Genomic DNA, 12,954 nt, shown 5'->3' with positions numbered 1-12,954 from the left:
TGATCACTTAAAAGTCCATGCTACATTTCTTAGAATTGCTGGGGCTTTTACTCTTGCAATCACATCTGATCATCTGTAAAATGTAGTCTGGTGCCACTTTGACCTTTTCTGGAACACTTATTGGTATCAGTGCTTTGTTGCATGGGTCTTTCTTCCATCCAAATGCTTCAGGAGATAGTTCAGGTGGAGTGTGAACCAATGTCCTCCACAATATTGCTTGAAAATGAGCCCTTTTCACATTCTCAAGAAATTCCTCTGTTGTTGGTGGAAGAGCAGCCAGGTTAGGTGAAGATAAATTACCTTTCCCATTCTTTTTTCCCCATACCACCAACCTTGTATGTGACTTGCTGATACTGTCTGGAATGCCATAACATGCCGACACAAAGTTAGTGGCCTCACTGGAAAGTTGTTGGAATGGTGCCAGCACATTACCAATTGATGTCAAGTGATATCCAGCTTTTAGGGTCTTGATAACAGAGCCTTTACCAATACCAAAATAGTCTCTAAGTCTCTAAGTCAAAATAGTCTCTAAGTCTCGCAGTCTGTAACTTAGGAAAGGAGTCAGGAATGACTGCACCACCTTTCTTGTCATAGGGGAAAAGATACCACTTCTTGCCGAGCAACCCATCAGAAGCCTGGGGAGGCAGTACACCGCAGAACTATCTGATAAACAGATGAGGAAGACAGTCATGAAACAGCTATGTGACGGCCTGGTAAGGATCGACCAAAGCCAACTCCCTGGGAAGTACAAGGTTTGGTGCTACCAGTTTACACTCTACCAGAGGATAATGTGGCCCCTGAAAATGAGCGAGATCCCCTCATCAACCATGACTAAGATGGATGGGAAAGCCAACTCATTCATACGAAAGTGGTTGGGGTTGCCATGCTGCCTATCTGAAGCTGGCCTCTTCGCAAGAAATACGCTGCAGCTACCACTGAAGTCACTACAGTTGGGCTACATGCAAGAGAAAGCCAGGTTGGTCCTTGAGCTTCGGGAGTCAACAGACGAGTCAGTCAGGAAGGCTAATGCCAGAGTCCTGACTGGCCGCAAGTGGAACGCCCAGACCGAGGTCGACCAAGCTGTAAGTCGGCTGCAGCACAAGGAAATCATGGGCAGAGTGCAGGTAGGTAGAGCAGGCCTAGGATGGGGAGATGCACCAAGATTCTGGTCCAAGGCCCACCGCAAGGAAAGGAAGGAAATGGTGATGAGGATGGAGGAAGACCGCTACAAGATCAAGGCTGTGTCTCAGGGACGGCAGGGAAGCTGGACAACCTGGGAGGGAATCTCAAACAGGAACATCAGTTGGTCAGACGTGTGGAAGATCCCACAGGCAAGACTCAGCTTCCTTATACGCTCAACCTATGACACGCTCCCCTGTCCTCGGAACCTCCACCAGTGGTTTGGAAATGAGGAATGTTGCGCACTCTGCAATGCTCCCAATGCAAGCCTCCAGCATATCTTGTCAGGCTGCAAAATCGCGCTATCACAAGGCCGCTACAGATGGCGCCACGACCAAGTCTTGAGAAAGCTAGCCGAAGTACTGGAGGAGCGCAGACAGGATAGCAGAATACCATCGCCGACAGAGGACCCCACCACCTTTGTCGCGGAAGGAGGGATCAGAAGCATCAGGCAAAGAGAAACATCAAGGCCCTTCAGTCCCGGCCAAGATTGGAGCATGAAGGTCGACTTGGACAGGAAGCTTCTGTTTCCCACAGAGATTACCACCACATCTCTCCGCCCAGACATAGTGGCGTGGTCCACAAAGGCAAGAGCGGTGGCCCTCATTGAACTCACCGTGCCAAGTGAGGAAGGAATCGAGGCTGCCTTCGAGCGGAAAAAGGTCAAGTACTTCGAGCTGGCTGCTGAGTGCCGAGAGGCGGGTTGGAAGACTACCATCTACCCAGCGGAGGTTGGATGCAGAGGCTTTATGGGGTTGTCGACTCTACGCCTCCTAAAGGATGTGGGAGTCACCGGAAGGAAGCTTAAGAAGGCAACAAAGGAACTGGCAGAGGGGGCGGAGAAAGGGAACTTTTGGCTCTGGCTGTGGAGGAAGGACAGAAAGTGGGGGAAGAACACCTAACCCCCAGGGGGTTACAGCCAGCAGCCAACGAACACCAAACAGCTCAACTGCCTCACAAACAACTCGTCAGTAAGCATTCAGCGCATTCGGCACCTTTCACTCAGCACTGTTTTTTATTATTTATTTTTTATGCTTATCAAATGTATGAAACGTATGTATTGTTGGTGTGAGCTGTACGCCAGAGGCAGATGGGCAGTGAGCCTGGCCACTCACTGTTGGCCCACTAGCCGGAGTTGGCGGTGTTGTGGTTCAACACCGCAGAGAAGGCTGGACACCACCTGACGACATCTGCTTATGGCATGGGGCTACAGCTACCTGCGAAGGTGGTTGAGGAAGGCACCGCCTGTGCATGCATGATGAATGTGAATGTGTATTCCCTGTTTATCAAGTAATTTATACAATAAAGATGTTTGTGTCACAAGTCTTATTTTCTCTCGCTGACCCATGGGCACCGGAGGAGGTGCGACAGGCAGCAATGCCCAGCAGTTATTAACAGCCACCTATACAATCCCAAAATAGGATGCCACAGTGTCACACCCTGATATGGCATGGGCTGGTAAAAGGTCAATTACAATGTCATTTTGTGGATTTACATTTTTAATTTTATCTCTTTCCATGTTAATACGACCACCACTGAAATTATGTACTTTGTAGGCAAACAAATAATCAGCCAAAAATTATGTAATCATTACTTACAATTTTTATTTTGTGTTACAACAGCACAGGAAGAGTAAATAGCAATGTATGAAATGGTGAAATTCTGTGTTGAATTAGTACCGGTAATCCTTTCTGGGTATGTCTAAGCTGACACCACCAATATTCGCCTAAATCTGCTTGACAAACAGCTAGTTATGTAATTGTCTAAAATTTATTTGGTACGAGGACACTTTCTCCACTTTGATGTGGTAGGCCTACCACCCAGAATGCTCTATGGTTAATCATAGTGCAGTTATGAAGCTGTCAAAAGCTTGCGGGCTATGGCTGCAGCGAAATCAACATGAAAGGGTTAATATCTGAAATTGGCACATCACCCACCCTTATCCTGATGGGTAAGTGTTGGACAACTACAAACAGTAAAACCAAACAACCCACTATGAGATATAAAGCCACGTTTGGCGAAATGTTGGCCTTTGTGTCTCCGACTTAGAAAATCAGGCTTTTTGGGTGAATGCCCTGCCCCCAAACATGCATGACCCCACCCCCACTGATGTCCATACCTCACCACCTGTTCTTAGACACATCCCACCATGTAAACAAACACTAAATAAGTATGGTATAGGGTATTTGGTCAGCATAACATGAATTGGGAGCCAAAGACTGTTGTAATCTATGGCTGCAGAACATCAAGCATAAAAGGCTCAATATCTCAAAATGCTCAAGGGATATCACCGGGCATCGTCTGGAATCTTAATAGGTACACCTTAAGCAACCACAAACTGCAAAGAAAAAAACTTTATCAGACGAAACTGGGTTCGGCTGATATTTGGCTTTTGGCTGCCGGACTAATAATGGCATTGGCAAACACAGCATCGTACCTCTGAGCACAACTGATGTAGTACCTACATACAGTATATACTGAGTGTGTGCCAATGAATAATCATTGTCAATGATAGGTTTCATGTTTTACTTTGCTTGCCATTATAATTCTGCGTTACTGGCATGCCCCAAAAGACATTTGGCAACCTAGGCCAGGGATTCCCAAACTTTACCATGACAAAGCCACCCATATACCGGTAGATTCCAGCTAAGGCCCCCCTTACATGGGTCAGGAGGACACTTTTTTTTCCTGTGCGCCCCCTTTTACAACTATAGTCTAGGTCTGTGAGGCAAAGCCCCAACAATAACAATAATAGCAGTAATCTTCAGAGATGCAATTCATTATTATAATAATGTTCTCAAGTAATGGGAATGCAATTTGGTTTCTTTTTTGCTTATTTTGGTTTACGTTCAGTTTCACTTTATTCAATTACTTATTTTCTTTTGCTATCCTTTCCCGCCCCCCGTAACACACCCTGGGGGTCCCTGGACCCCTCTCTGAAAACCACTGCCCTAGGCCACTGCAGTGTCTGCCTATGCCTAGTGGCAGCCCTGCCCCCTGGCCACCTTGCGGTACTTCTCCTGCTCCTCCTGCAACTCCTTGGCCTTCTTCTCGTACTCCTTGTGGACCTTCCTCTCCTCCTCCGTCCACTGCAGCTCCGGCCTCGACGTGAACTCAGGCTGGCTGACCTCCTGCACAATACAGACGGTAATGATACATTAGTGAGCCTGTGTGTGCATGTAAGAGAGTGAGAGACTGCCGTGTGTGTGTGTGCGTGTGTTTGTGTGTGTTTGTGTGTGTGTGTGTGTGTGTGTGTGTGTGTGTGTGTGTGTGTGTGTGTGTGTGCGTGTGTTTGTGTGTGTTTGTGTGTGCTTGTGTATGAGAGAGAGAGCGCGAGAGAGAAAGAGAGAGAGAGAGAGAGAGAGAGAGAGAGAGAGAGAGAGAGAGAGAGAGAGAGAGAGAGAGAGAATTTCAGGTGGCATCACCATCTTTAGAATGTCCTCCTTTTTGACCTCCAGCACTCCTCCCATCATGTCATCCAGAGCTCTCTCTCTGATGTTGTCACCCTGCAGAGAACAAATGAACACAAACACACCATAAGGTTCTTGAATCTGAACTCTTGAATCATTATGATACGATAAGGTGGGATTGCATTCAATGTCGTACAAAAATAATTAAAAAGTGGCTCTCACATTAAGACATCGACAGGGAGATATCCATTCTGAAACTTGAGTTTAGACAACTGACCGAACAATTGCGCACAGGGGCATTTGAGGTTTGCTGTATATGAATTTACAATAAAAAAGGATAATAAATATTACACCATACACACCAACAATAATAACAATGTATATACCTACAGTTAAAGGTATATACATGCACAAACTATTTCACTGTACTTGATTTCGGATTATTTAGCCCTCAACAGCATAATAGCTACAGGTAAGGAAGCGGGCCTCTCCAGCCAAGCTCGTGATAGGGCCCGCGCCACTGATAGAAGGTTCCTGGGGCCCTGCGCCCTAAACCACAAGCCTATGAGCTGTCATGCCCCTACACATGGGACTAGTGATAAAAGAAATAAAAGCCATGCCTTTTTAGGAGTCCGTAATTGATACCACTTTTGTTACATTGATGACACATAGAACGATTCATCATGGTTACCATTTTGAAAATCTTTGTTCATGCGTGCCACTCTGGTTCACCACCAGGGAGCAGATAAGAGGAGCAGCCCAGCCCAGCCCTCCTGTGCACCTACACCCATCTCCTCTTTTCTTCCTCCAAAAGGCCAAGGGGAAGAGCCACACCAGTGCTAACCTGCAACTTCTTCCCTCCTTGTTACAACAGGCAACATCTCATCCAATAGCCCTATTAAGTGATGTGTCAGCGGGGTGAAGTGAGGTGGAAGACCGGGATCAAGTTAAGTCTGGGCATTAAGCTACAGTACAAACAAGATGTCAGGCAAGTCAGGTAAAAAAACAAAAACTGGCAGACATGGTTTCTTTGCACCGCCATCTTAGTTAATTTTGGAAATGGTCGTGGGGCATAGATTCATAATGCACGCCGGTCCACCATTGTAATGCTGTAATAGTCATTGAAAAGTTAACTACCATAGTACTACATGACTACGACATAACACAGAGCCTTTAGTAATGCACTACGACTTGGTGATTGCCATTCTGATAATTTATAATGCCATGTCTGAACACCTTAAAGAAAAGGGTTAAAAATACTGTTATCATTGAGGTATTGTAACAACACAGCAACAACAACATTAATCTCTTGCACACTTTTTTTGTTCATGTTTGGTGCATAAAATTGTCTGCAGTTGCTGAAAAAGCAAACCATGTCATTATAAAAAATATGATGATGGAGGGGCCCACACCTTTGCCTTGAGCCTTCTCTCCTCCTCCTCTTTTTTCTGCTCCTCCTCTCTCTGCCTCTGCTCCGGGCTTAAGTACTTCTCCACTTTGATCTGCGGAAAGGAAATATGCATGTGCATAAGCACGCATACACGCATAAGCGCACACGTTGACACGCACGTGCACACACACACACACACACACACACACACACACACACACACACACACACACACACACACACACACACACACACACACACACACACACACACACACACACACACACACACACACACACACACACACACACACACACACACACACATTTATCATACATAAACCACGAGTAATTCCTACCCATACGAAACAGATATATAGAAAAATGTATAGATCCCTAGAAATGTTATAAAATCTTATAGAAGAAATGCGCCACTTTTATAGTATGTTCCATACACACATAAGAACTCATACACATTACATACACGTTGCAGTATATGGAGCGTGTACTTGTGCATGTGTATATGTGTGCCTTACTTACTGTATACACATATACATGAGGAAAATGAGGACGTTTTATTGTATTTTTGAAGTATTTTTCTGCCTTTATTTTGACAGGACAGTGAAGTGCGACAGGAAACTAGCGGGGTAGAGAGACACGGGGAGGGCCCGGCAAACGATCCCGGGCCGGAATCGAACCCGGGTCGCCGGGGCAGCAGTCGAGCGCCCAGCCGACTGAGCCACGACTAGGCCAGGATGTTTCATAATTTTATGGTTACACGCCTCCTCACAGTTCACAAGACATAATTTGAGTCCATGCAAGGCAAATCTCGTCTCTCTTCACCTTATTCTGCTTTATTATCTTTATGTCTGAATTCAATTTCCTGCAACACACGCAAACACACACGTACCTCTGAGTCCTCTACCATCAGCGCCCGCTCCGGCCTTTCGCTGGCGGTGAGCGTGGGCTCCCAGAGGGCCTCCTTCAGGTCCAGCTCTGTCATGATCTCCATGATGCGCTTGTTCTTCTCCCGCACGCGGTAGATCTCCTGCTCCTTCTGCTTGTACACGCTGTCAAACTCCTTATTGAAGGCACTCTTCACTTTGTAGATGACATCCTTCAGGTGACAGAGAGAGACAGACGAACATTTTTTTGCAACATGTTATGCTCACAAAATAATTACACTACAGCAGTGCTTGTTTAATTGTACAATGCTGTCAACGTCCTTATTGAAGGCACTCTTCACTTTGTAGATGACATCCTTCTGGTGAGAATGAGAAAAAGAAAGCTCTTCCAAGCTCTTTATTATTGAAGGCACTGTTTACTTTGTAGATTACATCCTTCCGGTGAAACTGAAAGACACTTTGTGTGTGTGTGTGTGTGTGTGTGTGTGTGTGTGTGTGTGTGTGTGTGTGTGTGTGTGTGTGTGTGTGTGTGTGTGTGTGTGTGTGTGTGTGTGTGTGTGTGTGTGTGTGTGTGTGTTGAAGGCTACAGGTGTTGCACAAGTTGAAGTACAGTACAGTTGAAGACCAAATTATCAGCCCCCCTCCTAAAATCTGACATGTACTGTATAAGTGTGTGTTTCTAACCTGCAGCAGTGTGATCTGGTTGATCTTCTGCTCTCGGATGTGGAGGTTGAACTGGTTGTGCAGGAGTGGCTGGGTGCCTCCATATTGGATACTCAGGCTCCCCAAGAGGGCCGTGCTGTCTGCCTCCGAGCCTTCCTCCTCCTCCTCTTCCTCGTTCTCTGTCAGTGCATGGCTCCTCTGTTCCAGAATGTTCTGTTGGAGCTACAGAGAAAAAAAAGATAATGGGAAGAGGGAGTGCTATGATGCACAGCGTTAAGGCACCACCCATACCACATACTACAAGCCTGGGGCAGCCACCCATGGGGACCCAGGTTTGAGACTGGCCTGGGCCACGTCCCAATCCATCCCCATCTCTCTCCACCTTATTTCCAGTGCACCCCTTCCATTATCCTGTCATCATCATAATAAAGGCAAACGGGCGTTTGAATCTCAAATGAAAAAAAAAGACACCTATAGAATGAAAAGAAAACACGCAGAATTCTCACAGACATCTGTCAAGTGCTACATGTGTTGTCTTTGCAGCTGGTATTGTATGTTGTATGCGATCTATGTTAGTAATTCATTGCAAACGTAAAGGAGTGGGGAAGGGAGAAAAGCAGTGTTTTCTGACTTCTGGCATGTCTTACTTTGGTGTCTGCGAGTTCAATCTTCCTAATGTTCTCCACTCGCTGTAGCTCCTCCAGCTCCTTCTGGGTCCGGTCCCTCATGGGGTAGTTCTTCACCTCATAGGACGAATGGAAGGCCTGACACACACCACACACACAGGGTTGTTACGCTGTATACTACACGATGTACATGTGTAAAAACAATGGAAAAGGTCCATAAGGAATGTCTTCTTATTAGGTTCCGTATTACGTTATTATGTTCAGTAGACTCTAAATCTACCCCGCTCCACCAGGGGAAAGCTCTCCTCTTAAAGAATTTGTAGAACAAACTTCACAACTATAGCAATACGCTACAATACAACATTAGGTCTTTAGTAATACATAATGACTTGGTTATTCCCATTCCATTTCACTGAGAACACTGAGAACTTCCCTCCATGGACTCCATATACGTACAGTGCAGTCAGAGAAGAGCAGAGAGAATCATTAAAGACCAACTCCATCCAGCTAACTATCTGCTAAGACACAAGCACTGCACATACACACTGAGATACAGTAGCGCGGACAGCATATCTACCAAAAAAGCAACGTTTTTTAACAGCTTCTTCACAGCAACAGTGAGGCTGATGGCAAAAAAGCATTTGATTTTTTTTATTCTTTTGATCTCTTTGTTTTGTATCACTTTTCATGTCTTTTTCCTCTTTTTCTATTCAATTCTATTCATTTATTGACTCAGAGGGCCTGCAAAAGAGTTCCTATATGTTTTGACTATGAGTCCATGCACAAATGGCAAATAAAGATATTTGAAAATTGAACTTTTGAACTTTGAACAGGAGCTATGTCTTACCATAGTAATTACACAACCACACTGGAGCAGAACACAGTTAATATAAAAAAATACATGTTTATGCAAATATAATCATACCTGCCTGCACATGAACGGACACACAAACGCATGCATTCACGCACACGCACACATGCACACGCGCACACACACACACACACACACACACACACACACACATATACACACACACACACGCATGCACACACACACCTTGATGGTTTTCCCTTTGACTTTCATGGAGTCCCAGCACTCTTTCTTCAGGACCTCACGCAGGTAGCTCTTGGCCAAGTTCTCCATCTCAATTTCACTCCTCACCTTCACCCAAGACAAGACATTACGATACATAACAAGTACTGCACAGAGTACAGTACATTACACTTCGCTCACGCTTTTCATTCAAAATTACTTACGGTAATTTTCAGTAGAGGGTGTATGTACAGTATGCATGGCCGTAACCGCCATTGAGGACACAGAGGTCATGTGCTCATTATTTCTTTTTTTAAATGTAAAATGTATCTATGATGAAAATCGATCTATGATCAGCAATGATAAATTCAGTCTGTCTGTATACGCCACCCCCATTTATCCTCAAGACAGTGATTAATGAAAACAAACTGAAGAGTTTGACTGAAGAGTTTGAAGCATTCTAAATACTAGGGCTGGGAATCGATCTAAATTTCCTGGATCGATTCGATTCCGATCCAGAAGGTTGCGATCCGATTCGATCCACGATCCGATTCGATTCAATTCGATATCGATCTTTTGTATTGCTGGGTTGTCACTTTAACCCATTTATGCCTAGAATTCTAAGACTGACTATAAAAACCTAAATATCTCAGCCCCACACAAACATGAAATACCGTGGTATTTGAGAGATAAGTGGGAAACTGTGGAAGAGAGCAACAGGATGTGGTTGAGTAAATAGGACCTATGATGATCTACAAAAGATCGATCCACAAAGTTCTGAATCGATATTGCCCTTTTCAAACGTGAATCGATATTGGATCGCAATTAGATCTTTTGAACCCAGCCCTACTAAATACGTACGTACAGCTTGCAGTACAGAACGCAGTATTTGACCTCGGTATTTGAAAATGTCTTGTTACGGTCCTGTATAGTATTTATGAGTAGGACAGGGGTATTTAAAATTCAATGAGGCCCGGATAAAGCAAATCACCTCAAGCAGAGGCCCGGGACATCATAATATCTAACTTGCAGTATAATTGTTTTTTTCCAGAGGAAGCCTAGTTTTATTAATTTGTAAATTAATGAACAGATGAAAAAAAATCTGTGATAAAATCGTTTAAAAATATTAACACTGAAACCCAGGGCTACAGTACAGTTAAAATTAGGCTAAGTTCTTTGCTCAAGGGCCCTTCAGCCATGGGATTTGAATCTTCAACATTTTTACCCCAAAACAAAGTCCAAAACCATTTGTGTGTGCGTGCATGGGTGCATGGGTGTGTGAGTGCATGCATGTGTGTGTGTGTCTTTACCCTTTGGACCTCCTGCTCTCCCTCTGCCTGTAGTCGTTTCTTCTCGGCCACGTCCAAGTTGAACTCCTGCTGCTCCAGGCGCTCCATGTCAGGCAGGGTCGCATTCTCCCTCATCATCACCTGAATCTACACACAGACACAGGCAGACAGACGCACACACGCACACACGCACACACGCACACACAAATACACACACACACACGCACACACACACACACACACACACACACACACACACACACACACGCACACACACACACACACACACACACACACCTTAGGCCTTTAATATACCTCTATGATTTACCTCTTTCTGTGTGTGTGTGTTCTACGTATATCTCTGTGCTTTATATCTCATGTTACATTACTTAGCTGTACTTACACTTAATTAGGGTTATGGGGTATTGGTTACAGTCCGAGGAGCAGTGTGGGGTTAGGTGCCTTGCTCAAGGGCACTTCAGCTGTTACCCACCGGTTAGCGGTTTGTGTGTGTGTGTGTGTGTGTGTGTGTGTGTGTGTGTGTGTGTGTGTGTGTGTGTGTGTGTGTGTGTGTGTGTGTGTGTGTGTGTGTGTGTGTGTGTGTGTGTGTGTGTGTGTGTGTGTGTGTGTGTGTGTGCGTGTGTGTGTGTGTGTGTTTGTGTGTGTATGCTCTTACAGTGTCTCTGAGTTCCTTGATGGACTTCCTCAGGTTCTGCTTCATCTCTGTGAACTTCTGATTTTCTTCTTTACACACCTACATAGACAACAAGACATCATGAGTATGTTGTATGACAATTAGAGTGCAAGCAGTCTTTTTTTGTTCTTGTTGTTTGTTTGTTCATTTTTGGGTTGTAGTCTCCTGATGGGGCCACTACTTTTGTTGCTTTGTCGTTTCACTTTTGTTGAGTCTCTGTATGTCTTGTGTTTTTTTTTTATTTTATAGGGTCTGTAAATTGTCTTTGAGTGTATAGAAAAGTGTGATACAAAACCTATGCATTATCATTATTTTTATATATAATTATAATAATAATAATAATAATAATAATAATAATAATAATAATAATAATACATTTTTAAAATCCATTAACACCTAATGGTTCTAAACATGTAACAGAATGGCCTGCGTTGTTAAAGCAAAATGTGTACACAGTAGATGCTTCAACTGGTCTTAATACCCACACACACACACACACACACACACACACACACACACACACACACACACACACACACACACACACACACACACACACACACGTGTCCTGGTCTTAATGGGTTAAATGAACGGAGCTACTCCCCTCATCTTACACATTCATGTCTGTCATCATGTCCTTTGCCTGCCCTGGTAGACAATACCAGGGCCTTCCACACAGGGGCGGCTCCTCGGCACGGGCCAACAGGGAGCAGTCAGACGCCCAGAGCGACATTTCAGGAGGGAGGGAGGAGACAGCAAGGGTGCAAATGATTTCCCCAAACGTGTATCCTTTCCTCTGTCCTCCGGCCTCATGCCACCTTGTCAACTTGGATAACGTACATTTTATATTGTACATCTGAGAAATAACCATAGACTGTATAATAAATGGACAAAGCATCCGTGACATCACCCATAGACTTAAGCAGAGCTAGACGAAGCCAATTTTTGAACCGTATGTAGCTGCCATTACTCCCAGTTACTACCATAGTCTGGTTGTAGGCTCCACACCTGAGTTAGAGGCCTCATTTGAACTAATAGCACAAGGCAGCATGGTCTGAAGTTGTGAATGAAGACGTCAATAGTTTTCATGAACTGTGTGGCATGAGTGGATAAACCGTATATACCAGCAGTAAAACATAACCAATCCACACAAACCCAATAAATAAACACACAAACAAAACACACCCTTATTTGCACTAAAACACAGAAATGAAGAGTGAGCGAGGAAGAGTTGGAAGCAGGAGCAGAAAGCAAATTCCTCATAAGAGTGTCTACATATCCCACTGGCTCTCTGTGGTCACAACTGTCATGTACTCCCCTCTAGTCTGTAAAGTGAGATAACTGCCAGCGCAGGAATGTTAGCCGTGGGCAACGCACAGCTGCACTGCTTTACAATGGAGGGAGCCTGCAGCCTTTTGTCCAATGTCTATGGCAATATAATGACTACGAGGTTAAATTATGTAGCGAGGGCGTAGGTAGGTCTGGTCTCGGCTTTAGAAGATGGCACTACACTTTTCATTTAAATGGCCTATTCGTTCTCCTCTTTGGTCTCATTCGGTTTTAACATAGCTATTTTCTAACAGTGTCAACAATCTGATGTGTAGGTACAGTAACAGAAAATGTTTAGATCACAGTTGGGTGGTTTTTTTTATTTAATTTAATTACAAAAAAAGAAGGGTCTAGACTTACCACTACTCCTGATACAGCATATGAAGTAACAGCATTGCCGTTCTAGGCCAACATCTGACTTACTACATGCCCAAACT

General features: G+C 44.5%; 1 protein-coding gene across 2 annotated transcripts in view; it reads right to left on the bottom strand.

The window, feature by feature from the left end:
* The window catches only part of cfap43 (cilia and flagella associated protein 43), a 36,369-nt gene that overhangs the window by 9,585 nt on the left and 13,830 nt on the right, over positions 1-12,954 (bottom strand). For both annotated transcript variants that reach the window (XM_063191689.1, XM_063191688.1), the window contains 9 exons: positions 11,171-11,248; positions 10,516-10,641; positions 9,230-9,334; positions 8,194-8,310; positions 7,568-7,768; positions 6,889-7,095; positions 6,002-6,091; positions 4,605-4,685; positions 4,185-4,310 (listed from right to left, as the gene is read on the bottom strand). In XM_063191689.1, coding sequence (XP_063047759.1) covers positions 4,185-4,310; positions 4,605-4,685; positions 6,002-6,091; positions 6,889-7,095; positions 7,568-7,768; positions 8,194-8,310; positions 9,230-9,334; positions 10,516-10,641; positions 11,171-11,248 — 1,131 coding nt within the window. The remainder of the gene's footprint in view (positions 1-4,184; positions 4,311-4,604; positions 4,686-6,001; positions 6,092-6,888; positions 7,096-7,567; positions 7,769-8,193; positions 8,311-9,229; positions 9,335-10,515; positions 10,642-11,170; positions 11,249-12,954) is intronic.

This window comes from Engraulis encrasicolus, chromosome 24 (genome assembly GCF_034702125.1).
Source record: "Engraulis encrasicolus isolate BLACKSEA-1 chromosome 24, IST_EnEncr_1.0, whole genome shotgun sequence".
NCBI classification, from domain to species: Eukaryota; Metazoa; Chordata; class Actinopteri; order Clupeiformes; family Engraulidae; genus Engraulis; species Engraulis encrasicolus.
This window is presented reverse-complemented; position numbering and strand designations above follow the sequence as displayed.